Genomic DNA, 19,317 nt, shown 5'->3' with positions numbered 1-19,317 from the left:
TTATTGTTGTATTAATCTTTATTAAATAAAAGTGACTGTACTGTGTCTTTCTCCCTTTTCCCCTTCTGTTTCCATTTTCATTCATTTTTCTTTTCTTTTACTGTATGTGGTATTCTTTACTTCTGTTTTTGATTTGTTTTTCTTTCTCAAAAGATCTTTGTTAAGCTGAAGTTTTAAAAGCAATTCTGCTGCTAGCATTTTGATAGACCTGATGCTCAGATCAAAATTCCAAAATAACCATGATATACTACATATTAAAAAGTTTTTCTTTCTACAAAAGATAATAGAAAAAGATAATAGACAAGTCCTTCTTGCAGCTTCAATGAACACGACATGCCTGCTTATCTACCTATTTCCTATGCTCAACTGAACACCAGAGATGTGTTTGAGACTATGAAATTCCATATAGTACAGTTTGGATTTAGACCCCCAAAAGTGGAACTGTTTTATATATTCTTACAACTAATCAAAATAGTGTGGATTTGCTACTTTGTATAGCACACACAAGAATAATTTCAGATTAAAATAATGATCTTGGTGTAATAATTACACTTATCTTTTTTAAAAATAAACTATTTCAATCGGCTGGGTGTTTGTTCCAGAGATTATTTTAAATGGGAATACTCTGCAGTTAGGAAAATAAATTATTGTTAAGAGTTTGAAACACAATGAACTAACTAGGACCATGGCTACATGACATATTTAAAGCAGGGAATTTGCAGAATAGGCACTTGGAGTTTGGCTTACACCTTCACTAAGCACAATTCATTAAACCTAGCCTTCTGCTTAGAAGCTACATTTGGCAGGTAGCTCAGCAATAGGTATTTAATTATAGAACTCTTTAAGTCTGCCATTCATCTTTGGTGATACTGCTCACTAATCTCCCATAAGAGGAAATGCACATAGGCTCTCAAAAATGATAGGTCAGTTACTTCCTGGTATCTGCTCTTCTTTGAAAGCAACCTCTTTTCATTCACATTTTCTTGCTACCTTCCCCTCTTTCTCAGAGTGGTTATCTCAGTTTGGGACTCTATGGTTTGGAAGACAGGCCTGAGACAGTGGAGGGAGGGATACACTCACTTATGAAAACTCAAACACTTAAGTCAGGGGAGAAGGGAGGTGTTTATGCAATCCAATAGCCATGCTGCTTGTAAAGTTATATAATATTAGAAGATTTACCTGGCATTGCTCAGCTCCTTAACTCAAATACGGTTTTTTTACATTTAAATCACTGTTCTGGGGCGGGGCTGAGGATGAGGGGTTCAGTATGAACTCTCTGAAATATAGAGTAGATAGCTGTGCCTTTCTCCACCTCTGCCCCCTGCTGGCCCAATGGGGTTATAGCTATCCTGGTCCCTATCTCTGCTCCCTTGCTGCCCTCCAAAGAATAGTTAGCCAGCATGCCTGGGTAAGACTATTCATGTCGATTGGCCCATCAAGAAACATTCAATGAACAATGAAGCATGGGAGGCACCCAACTACAATGAATGGACTTCTCTGCAGACCTTCAAACTGGAATGTGGGCCATGAAGTCCATCTGCAAAGAACTGAGTTGTGCATGGATAGGTGACTTGCCCATGTGACTCCAAACTCCATCTTGGAATATACTTTTCCACAGCAGGAACAAGGAGATTCCTTTCACATAGAAAAGGATATATAAAGGGCCCTGGAATGCCTCCATTTTGTCTTCACTCCTGCTTCTCACCTCTGGAGGATCTTTACTAAAAACTGAAGCTCTAAACAAAGAACTGATTGACCCATTTTAATGGTGGATGTACTCCAGATACTTGATTTAAGCCAGCAGTTTATTGCATCACTGCTACAGATTTGATACCATTAACCTTTCTTTCTTTCTTTCTTTCTTTCTTTCTTTCTTTCTTTCTTTCTTTCTTTCTTTCTTTCTTTCTTTCTTTCTTTCTTTCTTTCTTTCTTTCTTTCTTTCTTTCTTTCTTTCTTGCTATAAACCTTCAGATTTTATATTCTAAAGGATCAGCAACAGTGTGCTTTTTGGGGTAAGATTCTGAGTTGTAAACTGACATGGGAATATGGCTGGTCCTTTGGGATTGGAAGAACCTTTTTATTTGATGAGATTGGTTTTCATAACCTCTCATCTGTATAAGGTATGTACTGATGTGGACACAGGGGAACTGGAATGTCTGAGGGAATTGCTTGTATGACTTCTTGTGAGCCAGTGTGGTGAACAGAAGTGCTTTTTGTGACTGGTTTCTGATTGCCTTATAGTGGAAAACTCCCTGTGTAGGGCTGTAGGAAGCCCTATCTCTATGCAATTCACCGTGACTAGATACTCCCAGCATTGTCTCCCCAGAACCTGCTTGCCACACCCACACTAAGGGTGTGTCTAGACTACATGCCTCCTTCGACGGAGGCATGTAGATTAGCCAGATCGGAAGAGGGAAATGAAGCCGCGATTAAAATAATCGCGGCTTCATTTAAATTTAAATGGCTGCCCCGATCTGCCGATCAGCTGTTTGTCGGCAGATCGGGGCAGTCTGGACGCGACGCGCCGACAAAGAAGCCTTTCTTCATCGGCACAGGTAAGCCTCGTGAAACCAGGTTTACCTGTGCCGATGAAGAAAGGCTTCTTTGTCGGCGCATCGCGTCCAGACTGCCCCGATCTGCCGACAAACAGCTGATCGGCAGATCGGGGCAGCCATTTAAATTTAAATGAAGCCGCGATTATTTTAATCGCGGCTTCATTTCCCTCTTCCGATCTGGCTAATCTACATGCCTCCGTCGAAGGAGGCATGTAGTCTAGACACACCCTAACAGTACAATCAATATAAGTGCATATCATGGTGAAGATATGCACCACCTATACAAAGAGCGAAGTGTATAGACATGCACAAGTGATGCAATTATTTTTGGTGGATATATTCCAATGTAAGGTAGGTCAACTTAATTTTGTAGTATAGACATGACCTAACCAAATAAGAAAACAGAAGGCAGGAGAAGTCTAAAATTATTATATTAGAAAAGGTTATTTACAACATACTTGAAAAATTAAAGAAAAACTACATAAAATATTTGGTTTCAGTCATCTACAATATATTGCTCTAAGCTACTACATAGAATTAAGTAGTAACTATATTCCATGTTAACTCCACTGATTGCAATGATAATCTGTATTAATAGAACAGTATCCTGTAATAAAGCATTAAATAACTGTTATCAACACTGACTCAAGATTACCAAGGGGAAAATAAGTAAAAAGAAGTATTTATGAGCTTGTATAAGCTTCTGCTGATTAAAGTCAGCCTGAGTTGCTTTGGGGATCAATATCAAACACTGTCAGTGTCAAATCAATGTCTGCCAAGTCAATGTCAGTACTATAGATTAATTCTGAGCTCATTATAATTAAGTATAAAAGGCAGAAAAGATTCAGACTTAACTCTAAATCTCTTATGGGCCAAATGTACATCAGAAGCAGATAAAAGAAAAGCAGGTTATAGAGCACTTGAGCCCTACTGATTCTATTTAGAAAGCTACAGAGATTATTACCTTACTACAATTAAGACAATTTTGAAAGAATTTAAATATTTTATAAGGAATTACTACTTCTAAGTGATTTCTTAAGTAGAAATTAATCCATCATTTCCTTTTTCAGAAAAATACAAAATGTTTCTTGAGTAAAGCCAAAGATTTACTAGGAGCAAAAGTAGTAGCTGTTTTTATTGCTATATAAATAATGTCTATGCATGTTCAGTTGGCTGCCAAACAATTATAATCAAGGCATAGAAAATTATCATTAAACTATATAATTTTCTTTTTTAAACAACTGCCCTAGACTTTTTTAATGGGACTTGTCTGTCACAGGTGGACCACTTGTCTAATGCTGTCCATTAAATGGGAACCTTAAATGTATGTTATGTGTATACCAACCTATTTGTTGCTCATCATTCTTTCGGTTCATCTGGCCTCAGATGTGGAACTCTTTGATGCTAGGTATAAATCCTCTTAACTAACTTATGTCAGAATTAATTATCTCAAAGTCTACAATTTCAAAGTTGCAGAACCTCAAATTTCCTGTCAGCCAGAGATACTAAGGCTTTTAGATTGACAAAAAATATTAGGTATTGTGACCCTGAGCTTTGGGGTGCCTAAATTTTAGACATATAGAAAAATTACAGGAACAATACTCTCATAACTCTGCTAGACACTAGCAGACACTAAAAATCATGGATTTAATAAAGACATTGGATTTATGGCCCGTTATTACAATCTGTAACCCACTAAGACTATATCCACTCTAGAAGCTGTGCTGCTGCTGTGAGATCACTCATGTAGTCACTATGTTGACATCATAAAACCACCTCAATGAGTGGCAATAGCTGGTGGTGGGAGACGGTGTCTTGCTGACATTGCACTGTGCACACTGCCACCTATGTCAGTGAAACTTATCGGAGGGGTAGCTGTGTTAGTCTGAATTTGCATAAACAATGAGAAGTCCTGTGACATGCATCTGACAAAGTGGGTCTTTGCCCTCGAAAGCTTATGCTCCAATAAATCTGTCAGTCTATAATAGTGGTTTCCAAACTTTTTGGCATCACGCCCCCTTTTTGATTTTTGAGAAACTCTTATACCCGCACCCTGGCAAAATATCAGCAAAACTCATTGAGCAAAACAAAACAAAAATTGTGGCCCCTTTGATTCCCAGGACCAGTGTAAAAAAAAAAGGTGCCGGTACTCCAGGGGAAAAGTTTTTGACAACAAAAAAAATTTGCCCTTTTAAGAGCAGAGCAGGCATTGTCCTTTTAAGGCGGCCATTTTGAAGTCTGCCTGGGATGCTTCGTCCTCCTGCAGCCCGAGCCAGGAAAAACAGAAAATACCGGACATTTCACATGGTATTTTCTGAATTTTTTTTACCAGATGGACCGGGATCTTTCTTGGGGGGGATTGACGGGGGAAGGGAGGATTGACCAGGGGAGGAGGGGCTGGGTTGCCTCGCACCCTTCCCCCCGACATTTCTTCACACCTCCCAGGGGGGCGCGCACCCCCCCCAGTTTGGGAACCTATGGTCTATAAGGTGCCACAGGATTTCTCTTAGTGAAACTTACGTTATTCAGGGGCCTTTTTCACACTCCTAAGTGATGTAGGTTTTGCCATCATAAGTGGCAGGGTAGCTCTCCTTTTTTCTACAACTAGCCAAGTTAACTACCCACTTCATTTTGAATTGTTTCTTACAATATGTGATAACTCTTTCTTTGTTCCACCTTGTATTTAGCTGTGACATTCTAAGTACTTTTCTCAGACCTGAAAAAGAGTTCTGTGTAAGTTCCAAAGCTTTTCCCTGTCTCCAGCAGAAGTTGGTCCAATAAAAGATATTATCTTACCCACCTTGCCTCTTTCACATTCTGGGACCAACATGGCCACAACAACACTTGAAACACATAAATACAGTTAAGTACATCATAGATTCCATGCCTGGAGAGCAGGTTGGGCATCCACCTAGCTGTTAAGTGATTACTTCTAGAACCAAAGTAGACGATTTGCTTAGATGAGCAGAGCCAGATACGGACAAAAATAGAGTCTGTATTTGGTCAGTAGATACATATCTTAATTGTATTTGTCATCTCTCTTTTCTGAGTCCCTTCAGTATTTTGTAACCACTTACAGTATGTGACTACAGCAGTCTTTAAAATTAAAGCACAGTAATTTATCTTTTTTTTAAAATAAGAAATTGATTATGAGTGTATTAATACCAGCAGTAAGCACACATTTGTCTCTGAGTGGAATAAAACATGCAGACAACTTTGATTCTTCTCTCACTCTATTCTAAATTAGGAGCAACACCACTGAAGTCAATGTAGTTATTTTTGTATAAAATCGGTATTAGTGAATGATGGATCAGGGCCATAATATCTAATCAGATTATTTGTCCTTAATATGGAATGATTAAATAACATATTTGCAGCTAAAATACTTCTGAGTTGTCACATAGCTCCTTAACTTACTTTCCAATATTCAGCAATGACCACAGGCCAGCAAGGCATGTGCAAGGTATGTGAGGAAAAAAGCCATAGTTATGAACACACTTAGCTACATAATACACTATATTAACATCATTATGACAAGTTGTTTGTCATGGAAGAAACACAGAAAAATCAAAAGATAAAACAAAAAAAAAGACATTTAAAGAAAATTTACATTTATTTGAAATTAAAATAATTAAAATAATCTATTAATAATTAATGGCTTAGACCTATTCATAAATCCAGTTTACTCTCCCCTACTCCACCACAAAAGATACTGTTTGAATTTGACATCTATACACAGTGAACTTGTTAAAGGTTCATGAGAGCTTTGTTTGGAAGTAGACTAGTGGGTTTATAAAATCTATGAGCCACTGTGGAAAAAAACCCGAGTCACAGTTTTTCCCCCCAAAAGTGATGGCCATGACAAACATGTTGCCGTAACCCTGGAACATAAAGGTGAACCAGAGAAAGAACCTTACCTGCCTGTGCAGCTGTAATTAGAGCTGTATTCCCTTCATTGTCCTGCCAGTTTACATCAACATGAGGGCACTGTGCTAAGGCTATTATAATATCCACAAAACCTTGGTAACAGGCAACAATAAGGCCAGTCTATAAATAAAAAATAAGGAGGTTGTTAAGAGTAAGCAGATGGATCAATAGCACATTGAGGAAGCATATCATTTGGCTTTTTTTTTTTTTTTTTTTACCCATATAAGATGAGATTTGAGGTTCAACTTAGTGATAGGCCTAAATTGCAAAGCTTGAATCATAATTTCCACAAAGTTGGGATAGTTTGGGTCAGGAGTTAAATTGGATCTGAGCTTCCACAAAGCTGTGTGTGCGTGCGTGTGTGTTTGGCTCTGGAGCTTTAGTTTGGCTCATTTTCTGATTGTTCCCTGCTTCTTCATGGTTGCACAGAGATTGAAGTGAAAATGAAAGGCACAGCAATAGGCTTCACGGCAGTCCCTGTGCTTCTTATACTAAAGGAACTGCTTTCTTCATGTGCCACTTGAGTGCAAGATACCCCAAAGGGAGGTAAGGTAGGGCCATGGGTCCCCAAGAGCCAGCAGGAAAAGGGGTAAAAGCAGATAAATGGATACCTCCACATTCCTAAATGGAAGGCAGTGCCTGACATGAATGATTGACCCTTTTATTAGACTTGGGTTTACATTTGTAAATTGCTTCCTTAAAAAAACCCAACAGTAAATAATATATATTGAAAAATATTAAATGATCTCTAACAATTTTAAAGTGCATGGAAAATTATAACCCAATGAGCAGCACTCACCACCATTCATCAGTCAGAGCCACTAGTAATTCATTGTCGTTGAGGTCGTGCCCATGGATTTCCAGATTCAGAAATTAATTTTTACAATGTATTTTAATTTAAAAATTCTACTTCTCACAGTAGATTTTGGATCACAAACAAAACCATATAGCTGGAACAGTGTAAGAATCATCATGCTGTAAATCAATGTGGGATTAGGAAAAACATTAACAAGCTACCATACAACTCTTACAATTCCATTTTGGAAGCACACAAAAGGTGATATTGGAATACAGACTAGTGTGCTATTAGAGCACTAATATTCTAACTTAATATTGGGAAATTCAGATTTAAGGCATGGCATACTGATGTGGAATGTATGTACTGATGTGTCTTATACATATATTTGGTGGGACACAAGAACTTTCCTTATATTATCACATAGCAATAAGCCACACATAATACTGTACTACTGGGCAAAAATATTTTGCAAATGTGGCTTAATGATATGGAGGCCTAGAAAAATTTTGTATACCAATTATTATATATCAAGATGAACACAGCAAGTTCCCAGATCATTGGGTGATTTTACATTTAATCATCTGAAAAGCAAATATCTGTCCTATGGGTTGTTTTATTTTAAGATCATAATATCTCTGCTCAACTTTCAATATTTCAGCCATCAGTTGGCATGTCCACATTGTTAATATTGTAAATAACATAAATCAACTTTAATGTTTAATGTTCTTGATAACAACTAAAAGCTCTGGAGAACCTCCAGGAAGAAGAGAAGCCAGGAAATGTATCTGACCACCCAGTTAGCCTTGAGCCATTATTTAATTACAGTAAAAACAATGAAATAACAGTTTCCCTGAAATATGGAAATACTGTTGCCATTGATTAAATGAAACCAGAGTACTTAATCCTTAACCTCTCACTTGACCATTAGTATTAAAACCATTATCTCATGTTTTCAGGAGTACTTGTGTAACCCAGCTGTAAGTATTTCACAGTGCTCTGATAAATATACACAATATAGCAGCAATAAAGTGAGATGTTTAGTAAAAGTCCAGAGGTTTTCCCCACTGCCTACACATTGTGCTTAGATGCTGACTGTGATCTAAAGGCAGTGACTAACTACTCAGAAGACAGAGGCAAAGAACAAGGAGAAAATTCATTCTCTCGGATTCCTCTGCCTAGCCAGAACATACTAAGAAACATGCAGAATTCAACTTGACCACCAACTTACACAGAGACATAAGAAGCCCATCGATGAAAAAACTTTAAACCTAATAAAGTGGCAAACATTTTTAGTTCAAAAGGTCCAAATGACCCCATTTGACTCCCTACCTGGTCCCTATTTAATCAGAGAAATAGTGACTGCTGTTAACAGTAGCAGGGTCCTTCATATGCACCAGCTGTTCACCATGTGCACGAGGTCAAAAAAGAATCCCCTTCTAGCTACCACTGTGGCTACAACCCAAGTTATATTTAAAGCAGAGTAAAGGGGAAGAGTTAGCACAGCAGAATCCTGACCCTTAGATTTCTTTTCTTCCTTTGGGACAATTAAAACAGAATACAGACCAAAAAACACAATGTAATCTTTCTTTCAAAAATCACATTCAGGAGACCAATCTCATGGCTTTTGGGAGGCAGAGGCATGACTCATGATTTTTTGAAATTTTCCTTCTGTGTGCAGAACAAGAATAGCAGGAGCAGTGTTGGAATGGAACGGAAGATAGCCTCCTCTAAATAGAGCCAGATATTAGTTCAGATGGTTCCCAACTAGTAGCTGCTACCAGTGATGGAAACCGATAGGCAGTGAGCACAGTCGGTGCTGTGATGCTCCTATTGACAACTAGTCTCACAGTCCCTACTCTCCTACTTTTTCTTAACTGAATGCCAACATTTAGATCAAATGTTTGTGTTTAATAAACACAAAATGTATTTGCTTAATCGTTCCAGTTTTTCACCTTTTTTATTTTAATGTACATGTCAATTTTGATGTACTGCAAGCTTATTTTTTCTCAATATGTCCCTTTAAAAATATTTGCAAGCTCCACCAAACAGACATACTGTTCATATTCTATAATCTCCTTTCAGTTTGCAAACAAGATTTTGAAAATATACCATGCTTACCAGTTTGGAACGCTGTGCCTATTGGAATGAGATACATTTGGCTCCAGTACTGTAGTGACAATGCCACATGAGCCTCTAGCTGTTGTATGACAATCAACATGAGAACCATAATAACTTGATACTTTTGGAGCTCAGTGGTTGCTCCTTAAACCCGGTTCTTTGATACTACAGTGCCCTTTGTGGTCTCTGCAGGCTGACTTATTTTGTGTGTCTTTTCCTTTTTCTGACTCTATTCCTAGCCTCCTTGCAAAAGGTTACAATAGTCCACGATAATGTAAACAGAGCAGGTTATCCGGGATCCGCAGTGCACAGCTAATCTCATTTTATAGGTGGCAGCAGTATTAGCCGGGAGAGTATACAATCTCTCAAAAAAGCTGTTTTAATTTTGAAGGCACTCAATTCAGTTAACAATAGTCATAATCAACTTAAAATGGTTTCTACAATCCCAGTTAACAAATACAACTGACACAATGTCTACTCTCAACTGATGTCTTGGGGCTACAGATGAAGCTGTAAGATCTGATGAAATGCAGAGTAGTCTGCAGTAGCAAATTGTATCCTTTGGTATATATGGTTGTGACTATTTTCTTCCACTATTTTATCTGAGGAAGTGGGTCTGGCCCACGAAAGCTCATCATCTAATAAACCATCTTGTTAGTCTTTAAAGTGCTACATAGTCCTGTATTTTGTTATAGTTCATCAATACTTTTTTAAAGGCAAGAGCATAATTTGCTTCCATATCTGACCATTCGGTCCTTGGGCTTTCAGCTGGGGCTATCAGAAGGGCAGCCGTAAGCACAACCTGCGGCAGTTTTCAGGCAAGGGGGGACAACAGTGTCTCCTCCCACTACTAGCTTGAGCCTGAGGCAGAGAAGAGGGGAAGGTGGCAGCAACAACAATAGACTTTACATTTTCTAGCATTCCTGCCTATTAACTGTGATAGAAATGTAGCCGTGTTAGTCTGGTGTAGCTGAATCAAAAAACAGGACTATGTAGCTCTTTAAAGACTAACAAGATGGTTTATTAGATGATGAGCTTTCGTGGGCCAGACCCACTTCCTCAGATCAAATAGTAGAAGAAAATAGTCACAACCATATATACCAAAGGATACAATTAAAAAAAATGAACACATATGAAAAGGACAAATCAAATTTCAGAACAGAAGGGGGATGTGAGGGGTGGAAGGTAAATGTCTGTGAGCTAATGATATTAGAGGTGATAACTGGGGAAGCTATCTTTGTAATGGGTAAGGTAATTAGATTCTTTATTCAAACTCAGGCGTAAAGTGTCGAATTTAAGCATGAATGAGAGTTCAGAGGATTCTCTTTCAAGTGCAGTCTTAAAAGGCCTTTGAAGCAGGATGCAGGTAATCAAGTAGTTGAGACAATGTCCTTTCTGGTTGAAATGGCAAGAAATGGTATGAAGTGTCTAACTGCAATGATAAGGTCATTGTGTTAAAATATAATTGTTTGAATGGATTTTTAATATTCTTATGCCAGGTAGAGCTGTCCCCTGATACTGTTCTCTGAATCTTAAAGTTTTAAGGAAATGAATAGAGATTACTGAGATTACAAATCTGATTGTTATCTGATTACAAATCTGATAACTGTAATATTGTTTATGACCCTGGAAGCCCATTAGAGCCAACTGGCAGAGGGCCCCCTATACTGAAACTCAGAACAGGCCTGACACACTCATTGCTCCAAGATACTTTTGTCATAATCAGCATCTAAAAAGTGCCATGTGAGATGTCCCATGTAAATTGGTAACATGCCAGTCCCCAAAACCACAGCGTGATGTATATATAGACTGTGTATAAAAATATGCATGTGTGTTGGAAATATATTCGTAAAATGTTTCTGGGAGAGAGTGCATAAGCCCAACCTCTCCTAGACAAAGGAATGGCCTCAAAATTGTCTGACCAGTGATCACTGGCAGAGGTCAATGAAACTATATTTACAGGTGAACAAAGACATCAAGCTAACAAAGCAGAGACGAAGGCTGCTTAACGATCACATCAGAGGACAAAATCTGTACCCTAGGGAATCCTTCTGATTCTCAAAACAGACACAATAGACTTTCTGTAAATAAAGGGAGGACAAAGAAACTTTTTTGTTATCCATCACTAGGGGCTGATTTTATACAACTCTGAGGCTATGAAAGCTGGATCCTCTTGGCTGGGAAGGCAAGAGCTGCTAGCGACTTAAAGTCAGTGACAAATTTGCTTAGATAAAGACTGTAACTTGCTGAAATTAAGTTTGTAATTAAAAAAGCATTTTGGTTTGTTTGTAACCACGCCTGTCTTCTATTCTTAGTTAGTATTACTTAAATCTCTGTTCTCTGTTAATGAACTCTTTCTTTTAATACATAACCACCTTAGTGCTTTGTATTAAACTAGAGGGTGAATCCTCCTCTAGCCATACGGTCTGGTCCATGCTCTGTCCCTTTAGACCTGGCTAACTTAATAACTTCTGTTTAGTGTTCAGTGGAAGGGACTGGAAATTGCAAGGTATTGGGGTTCACTGCTTGTAACCTGTAAGACAAGTTTGGGACTAATATAATCCTAAAATATCTGCTAGTAAGGCAAAAAAGCTGGTTTATCATCAGTTAACAGAGCTTAGCAGCAGCAACATTTTCACTTGCTGAGGTGGAGAGAGGTAACACAGAGGCCCACCATTTTGGAAACCACAAGCAGGACATTACAGTATTGACATAATTTACTTAGACTTCTGTAAGGATTTTATTTGGTACCACGTGACACTTTGATTTTAAAAAAAACCAGAACGATATAAAATTAACATGCCACTCAGTAAATGGATTCAAAACTGGCTAACCAATAAGCCTCAAAATATAACTGTATACAGGGAATCATGGAGTGGGTGTGTTTTCAATGGGTGTGTTTCTACTGGGGTCTCACAGGGATCCATTCTTGGTCCTATACTTTTTATCATCTTTTATCAATGACCTGCAAGAAAACATAAAATCATCACTGATAAAGTTTGCAGATGACACAAAAGCTGAGGGAGGGGTAAATAATGAAGAGGAGAGGTCACGGATTCAGAATCAGTGACCGCTGTTGAAATGCTATGTCCTGGTGCCCACAATGCAAAAAGAATGTTGATAAACTGGAGAGAGTTCAGAGAAGAGCCAGGAGACTGATGAAAGGATTAGAAAACCTGCCTTCCAGTGACAGACTCAAAGAGCTCAACCTGTTTAGTTTAACAAAGATAAAGCTAAAGGGATGACTTGATTACAGTCTATAAGTATCTGCATGGGCAACAAATATTTAATATTTAGTAATGGAATCTTCAGGCTAGCAGAGAAATGTTATAACAGTTATATGGAAGGTGAAGCTAGACAGATTCAGACTGGAAATAAGGCATCAAATGTAAGTGAGGGTAACTAATCATTAGAAAATTTATTAAGATGTGTGGGGGATTCTGCATTACTGACAAGTTTTAAATCAAAATTGGATGCTATTCTAAAAGCTACATTCTAGGAATTATTTGGGGCATGTTCTCTGACCTGAGTTATATAGGAGGTCATACTGAATTATCACAATATTTCCTTCTTACCTTTCACTTCTACTATCTACTCTTCCCTCCTGAGCTCAGGGTCTTTCTTGCCAACTTCAGTGTATCTCATCCCCTATTTCTGCTCCATTAAACCCTCCCCCCCCCAACTGTTTTGAAATCACAGTAAAAAATCATTTGCTGACACTAAATAGTTTGGCTAGGAGAAGCAATCATACATACATTTAAGATAAGCACACAAAACCACCTCATATTAATGTCAATCAAGAATTGTTCTTTCTTGTGCTTTTACCATAGCTGCTACCAGTCATTTCAAGACCAATGAAAGAAGAGACAGAAGGAAACTCTGCCCCAGGACAGAAGAAAAGCAAAAGAAATCAAGACAGGAAAGGGCACTGATGATGCCTTTGGATTAGAACATAAAAAGCTTCTCTGACTAAGGAAACTTTATTGTATGTCTCCGAGATTTGGAACTGGTCCTACTCCATCCTCTCAGACACCATGTCAAGACTCTGAGACAAGTCCATATGAGCTCCTTATTCTTCACATCACCTACACATAGAATCCTGTGCACCCTCCACAAATGGACTTGTGAAAGGTGTATGAAAGCAGAGCTCTGACATGCTCGTTTTCCTCTTAATGGGCCTGATCTTGCAATGCATTGAGGACTCACATTTTCTTTTGGTTCCTATGGAAACTGAAGCGACTCAGACCCTCCCAGGATTGTGTCCACATTATTAAATTCTACTGATAACAAAATCATGGACCCTTGTGACTAGCACAGTCTTCATTTTTTCAACTGCCTGAGCCCAATAAATAACACTGTCTTTAGAGTGTGTGGCAAATTAATCATCTCAAATACACATTTGAGAATTGGTGCGAAAGTGTGCAGAAGCGGCATATTCATCCTCCCCAGGACCCCAAGTGACTTTTATGACACTTAAACATTTCAGAAACTGGACTGTTGAGAAGCAGAATCGTAGGCACCAACTCTCTGGGTGCTCAGCACTGATGGCCAGCAGCACAGACCAGCGCCCCCCCCCCCGCCACCCTCCAGTGCCTCCAACCTGCTGCAGATCAGCTGTTCAGTGGTGTGCAAGAGGTGTTGGAGGAGTGGGGCCGGAAGAGGCAAGGGAAGGGGGTTGAGCTGTATGGGAAGAGGTTAGGCAGGGGTGGGACAGGGAAAAGGAGGGGAGGGAGGTTGGAGTTTGGGGGAAAGGGTGGAGAGGGGGAAGGGCCTGTAGTGGAGGGAACTCTGGAAGTTGGTGCCTCTGAACAGAATGTCAAGATATTTTGAAAGTATCAATTCTTAATTATTTTAAGCTGATGATTTATTCGGGTGTGTTTGATTTTGAGTTGGGTTGGGATCACTGTAAAAATAAGTTCTGAACAATTGAGCTATACTGGACAATCACATCAAGGTGGGCCAGATTTATTTAACTATAATGAAGGATTTTTAGGAGACAATTTTATAAATTAGATTTTATATCAAGATACAGATAGGCAGTGGTATCTATGCATTATGAAAAGTAAAGAGACTGCAGGAAATAGCACAAAATCAATAATGAACACCAGCAAAGAAAATCACAAATGCCATAAAATGATTTTAGCTTGATTACATTATTTTCAGCTGGCACATTTTCCTTCAGGAAGGTAAGAATGAAAACACCTTAATCTAACCTGTCACCCACTTACCAACAAGTAATGTTCCAACAAGTAATGTGTTTGGCAGGAGAATAAAATATCATTATATTGTTAAGAGCATTTTGTTAAAGAACTGGCAAGTAAATTTTGGGTGAGTTCCATAAACATATTTAAGCACCTAAGTCCCTTTATTATGCTCCATTAAGATCCACAAATCTCCCACTGTCACCTAAACCTGAAGGTACTCACTTAAAACCTATGTATTTGCAGTAAAAGTCCTACACTTTGGCCTCACTCTAGGTGACCAGGTGGCTAGCTCCTGCCTGAGACCACATAGATTCACAAATTAGGGAAAAGATAGGGATCTGAATGCCTAAGTTGTATGTGGGGCCTGATTTGGTATGTGTGCTCAGAGACAGCCTAATTCTATACAAAACCATGAAGGGGGAACAAAAAGACACTTCTACTTAATAATCTGTAGCTTAGTGGTCTCCACAGTGTGGGAGAGCTCTCACTCAAATCCTTCTCCCCTCCCTGCTGAGAAGAAGGGGTTTGAACAGGGAGCTATCATTGCTCAAGAGAGTGCACTAACTGCTAGGCTAGAGAACCATTCTTATGCTGTCTCTTGCTGAACTAACAGTAACTCTTCGATTACTTTATAAAGTTGAACAAATTCAACAGGGGAGCTTGAGAGATCCCCACATCAGACTATCCCACACCTCAGAGATGACAGGTCCCTGTTCAAATCCCTTCTTCTCAGCAGGCAGAGGGAGGATTTAAACCAACGGTCTTCCATATTCTGAGTAAAAGCACATGCTAACCACTAGGCTGAAGATAATGAGGCAGGCTTTCCTCCTACCCTGGGGCTACGTCTACATTGGCGCGATCTTGCACCAAGATATGCAAATGAGGCTAAGCGTGGAATATCGCCGAGCTTCATTTGCATATCTAATAAGCCGCCATTTTTGAGGAAGAGGTTTTTGCACAGGAAGGAGAAGTCTACGCTGCCCCTGCTTGCAGAAGAAAAACCCTCTTGCGCGATGCCGTTACGCTGATTATTTTCAGGAATAACGGCATTGCGCAAGAGGGTTTTTCTTGCACAAGAAGGGGCAGCGTAGACAGCTCCTTCTTGCGCAAGAGCTTCTTCCGCAAAAATGGCGGCTCATTAAATATGCAAATGAGGCTCGGCGATATTCCACACTTAGCCTCATTTTCATAGCTCTGGTGCAAGATCGCGCCAGTGTAGACATAGCCCAGCTGTTTTGTGTGGAGTCACCTGGTTCATGAATCACAAGCAGCCTGGACTTAAGCAACTGTTTCCATGAGAGAAAAGGGGCTTAAGATTCAACTCTGTTGTCAGCTTATTCCAGAAGCTTCTTAGTGCAGTGGCTTTGCGGACTGCATTCTAAGACATCACTCTCTACCCATTCACTGCACAGGGTGCTTGGCTCAGGCTTTGTGAATCACTGTGTGATTTCTATGATTTTCTAAGTGCCTAAACCTTAGGCACTGGGACACTGAACATCACCGGGCCTAAGTCCCTTGATTGATCTAGGCCCCATGGGTACGTCTAGACTGCGCAGCTCTTTCGAAAGAAACTTTCGAAAAAGCGTCTTTCGAAAAAGAGTGTCTAGACTACAATATGTGGATCGGAAAATCGATCAGCTTTTTCGAAAAAGAGCATCCTGACTGCTGGACGCTCTTTCGAAAGAAAAAGCCACCAGGAACCGCTTCTGCCAGGGCATGAGGGCAGCATTTCTGTCTGGGTGCTGCTGCCTGACCTTTGTAGAGACATGTGGTTAAAGGGACGCCCCTGAACACCTGTTGCTCTGCTCCTGCAGCTGCCTTTGCTGTCCCTCTAGGAGGTAAGCAAGGTATTGCAGTGCTTCTTTGGAGTGCCCAGCTTCCTGAGACACCCCAGCAGGTTTTTTGTTTGGAGGTTTTTCTGATTTAGACCCCTTTTTCTGGCATGGAGCCAGAGCTGCCCCTGGGCAGGCGATAGCCCCACGCCATCATACTGCAAGTTTGCTGCATCTGCATGACACAGTCATGAGGCTACTTCCCCATCTGAACCCAGACCAGAGATATGAAGGATTCGCCCGTCATGCAGCCCCACTGCCTTTGCCTCCAAACTTCTTTGGAACCTTCTGCAACTTCCGGATGCGGAAGGCCACTTTCCAGGAGCTGTGAACCTGGCTCGCCCCGGCTCTGCAACGGCAGGACACCCACCTGCGGCCTGCCATCCCCCTGGAAAAGAGGGTCGCTATTGCCCTCTGGAAGCTGGCCACCCCCGACAGCTACCGCTCCGTGGGACACCAATTTGTTGGGTCCATCCTGATGGAGGTAAGTCATTGTCGGGGAACAGTCACAGTTTGGCAAGGGAGGGGTGGAGAGGGGGGAAGGGAGACTGTCAGAAAAGGGCAAGGTGGAGTGGGAGTGGGAGGGAGTTCCTCCACTCACCCTGAGCTACGGGGGGAGGGGGCAGGAGTTCTGAGGAGAGGATTCCCGGGGTGTTTGAGGGGGAAGGTGGGTGGTGGGTTCTCCTCCTAAGAGATAAGTCACTCCTTCTAAAATTTTGTTTTCTGTCTCTTTTTGCAGGTGGTGAGGGCCATCAATTCTGAGCTGCTGAACAGGCTCATCCATCTAGCAGACCTGGACAGTGTCGTGGCCGGCTTTGCTGCCCTTGGCTTCCCGAATTGTGGAGGAGCACTCGATGGCACACATTCCAATCCGTGCACCGCCCCATCGAGCAGCCCAATTCATTAACAGAAAAGGCTACTTTTCAATGGTCCTCCAGGCCCTGGTCGACCATCGTGGCCAGTTTACTGACATTTGTGTTGGGTGGTCAGGGCGGGCACATGATGCCCACATCTTCAGGAACTCATACCTCTACCGGAGGCTTCAGGCAGGAACATTTTTCCCGCATCATGACTTTGCAGTTGGGGACGTGCATAGTGGCTGATGCCGCCTACCCCCTGATGCCGTGGCCGATGAAGCCCTACACCGGCCACCTGGATGTGAGCAAGGAGCAGTTTAATGCTCATCTTAACCGGGCTCACAACCAGGTGGAATGTGCGTTTGGACATTTAAAAGGAAGATTCCGGTGCTTGCTCACACGGCTAGACATGGGGGAGAGCAACATCCCTGAGGTGGTGGCCGCGTGTTCCGTTCTCCATAACCTGGTGGAGAGGAAAGGGGAGGACTTCCTACCAGGGTGGGGTACAGGTGCTGATGGTCAGAAGAGGCACTTTGCCCAGCCCCGGACAGCTGCCATCTGCCAGGCTCACCAGTCTGCTGTTCGCATCCGGGAGGCCCTATGGGAGCGATTCTCTATTGGAGGCCACTGATTCCTAAGGGGATCCTGTCTGGGAGCTTGGCCCTGGCCCAATACAAGCTTCCCTCCTCAACCCTTATCCTGACCCTGTTTGTAGAAATAATAAACACCAGGGTTTATCTGAAAAGAATAACTTCTGTTTTATTGCTATAAATGTCAAGAACTGAAAGAAGGTATAACTATTGCAAACATAAAAAAGTTTTTGTTTATTTTTGCTGGAGAAAGTATACTTTAATGATAAACTATGTACAATAAACATTTTCTTAAACACAATGTTTGGTATTTAACTGGGGTGATGGGGGTGTCTGAAACCTGGAGGGGGGAAGGGGATCAGGTTGCACGGTGCTTGCCTGCTCGCAGTCTCCTGGTGCCTTGTGTTCGGGGTCCACCATGGCCTGGGGATCGGGTGGGGCGACTGTCTGTTGGCTGGACGACAGAGAGTAGGTGCATGGGTCTGGGAGGCCTGGGGGAGAGGAGGGCCAGTGGGAGAGAGGGGCTGGGGGACTGGGGGGACTGGGGGAGAGGGAGGTACAAGGGGGGAAAGGGATGGTGCTGTGAAAGGGGTGTTTGGCAGGGTGGGGTTATGGGGTGCTGGAGGAGCAGGACCAGGCACAGGAGCAGGCAAGCCACAGACCTCCCTGAGAGTGGCACACAGGGACGTGTGCTGCTGGACAAGCTCCTCCATCAGCCGATCATGCCACCGAGCCTCTGCCTCTGCCTTCTCTCGCAGGATGGTGTTGAGCTCCTGCACGGCCGCCACATGCTGCCTCAAGATGTCTGCATAGACACGCTTGTGTCTGCGGCTCCCATGTCCCCAGAATGGAGGTGGGGTTGGGGTGCTGCGGCCCTCTTGCACGGCTGGTCTAGCTGTGGAGGAAAAGAGGAAGACACAATCAGTCATGTGTTCAACAGCTGTCCAAAAGGGTATGCCCTCTCCTTCAGACGGGACTCAGACATTCTGAAGGTAACACCATGTGTGACCTGGGCATCAGCCTGAGTATCACAGTGGTCCCAAAGTGCCAATGGGACCTCACACTGACAACCCACCTGGGTGTGTTCCGGACATGGTTTGGTTTATGCCACCATGTGGCACACCCCCATGTGTCACACTCTACCACTGAACATGTTGGCACATGCACAGCCAGCTGCATGATGGCCATAGTGAACATTACAGGTTTCCCTTGTGCATCACCCACTGTGCACCCACCTCCCCCACCTGCACTCACCTGCTGCTTCGTCTCCAGCATCAGATGACACTTGGGAGGCCTCTGGGGTCTGGGTGACTGGCTCCAGAGTGAGGGTCACCGTCTCCTCGCTGTCCTCCTCCTCCAGCACCATCTCCCCATCTCCAGACTCCCTGGACTGCTCTAGGTCCTGCTCTGGCGCTTCCACCACAGGGTCCCCCAA

The 19,317-nt window shown here is 41.8% G+C and overlaps 1 protein-coding gene across 1 annotated transcript in view; it reads right to left on the bottom strand.

Moving 5' to 3' along the window:
- Positions 1-19,317, bottom strand: part of ANKRD33B (ankyrin repeat domain 33B) — a 78,749-nt gene that overhangs the window by 21,502 nt on the left and 37,930 nt on the right. The window contains exon 2 of the mRNA XM_025183120.3: positions 6,473-6,602. Coding sequence (XP_025038905.2) covers positions 6,473-6,602 — 130 coding nt within the window. The remainder of the gene's footprint in view (positions 1-6,472; positions 6,603-19,317) is intronic.

Source organism: Pelodiscus sinensis, chromosome 2, assembly GCF_052426305.1.
Source record: "Pelodiscus sinensis isolate ZL-2025 chromosome 2, ASM5242630v1, whole genome shotgun sequence".
NCBI lineage: Eukaryota > Metazoa > Chordata > Testudines > Trionychidae > Pelodiscus > Pelodiscus sinensis.
This window is presented reverse-complemented; position numbering and strand designations above follow the sequence as displayed.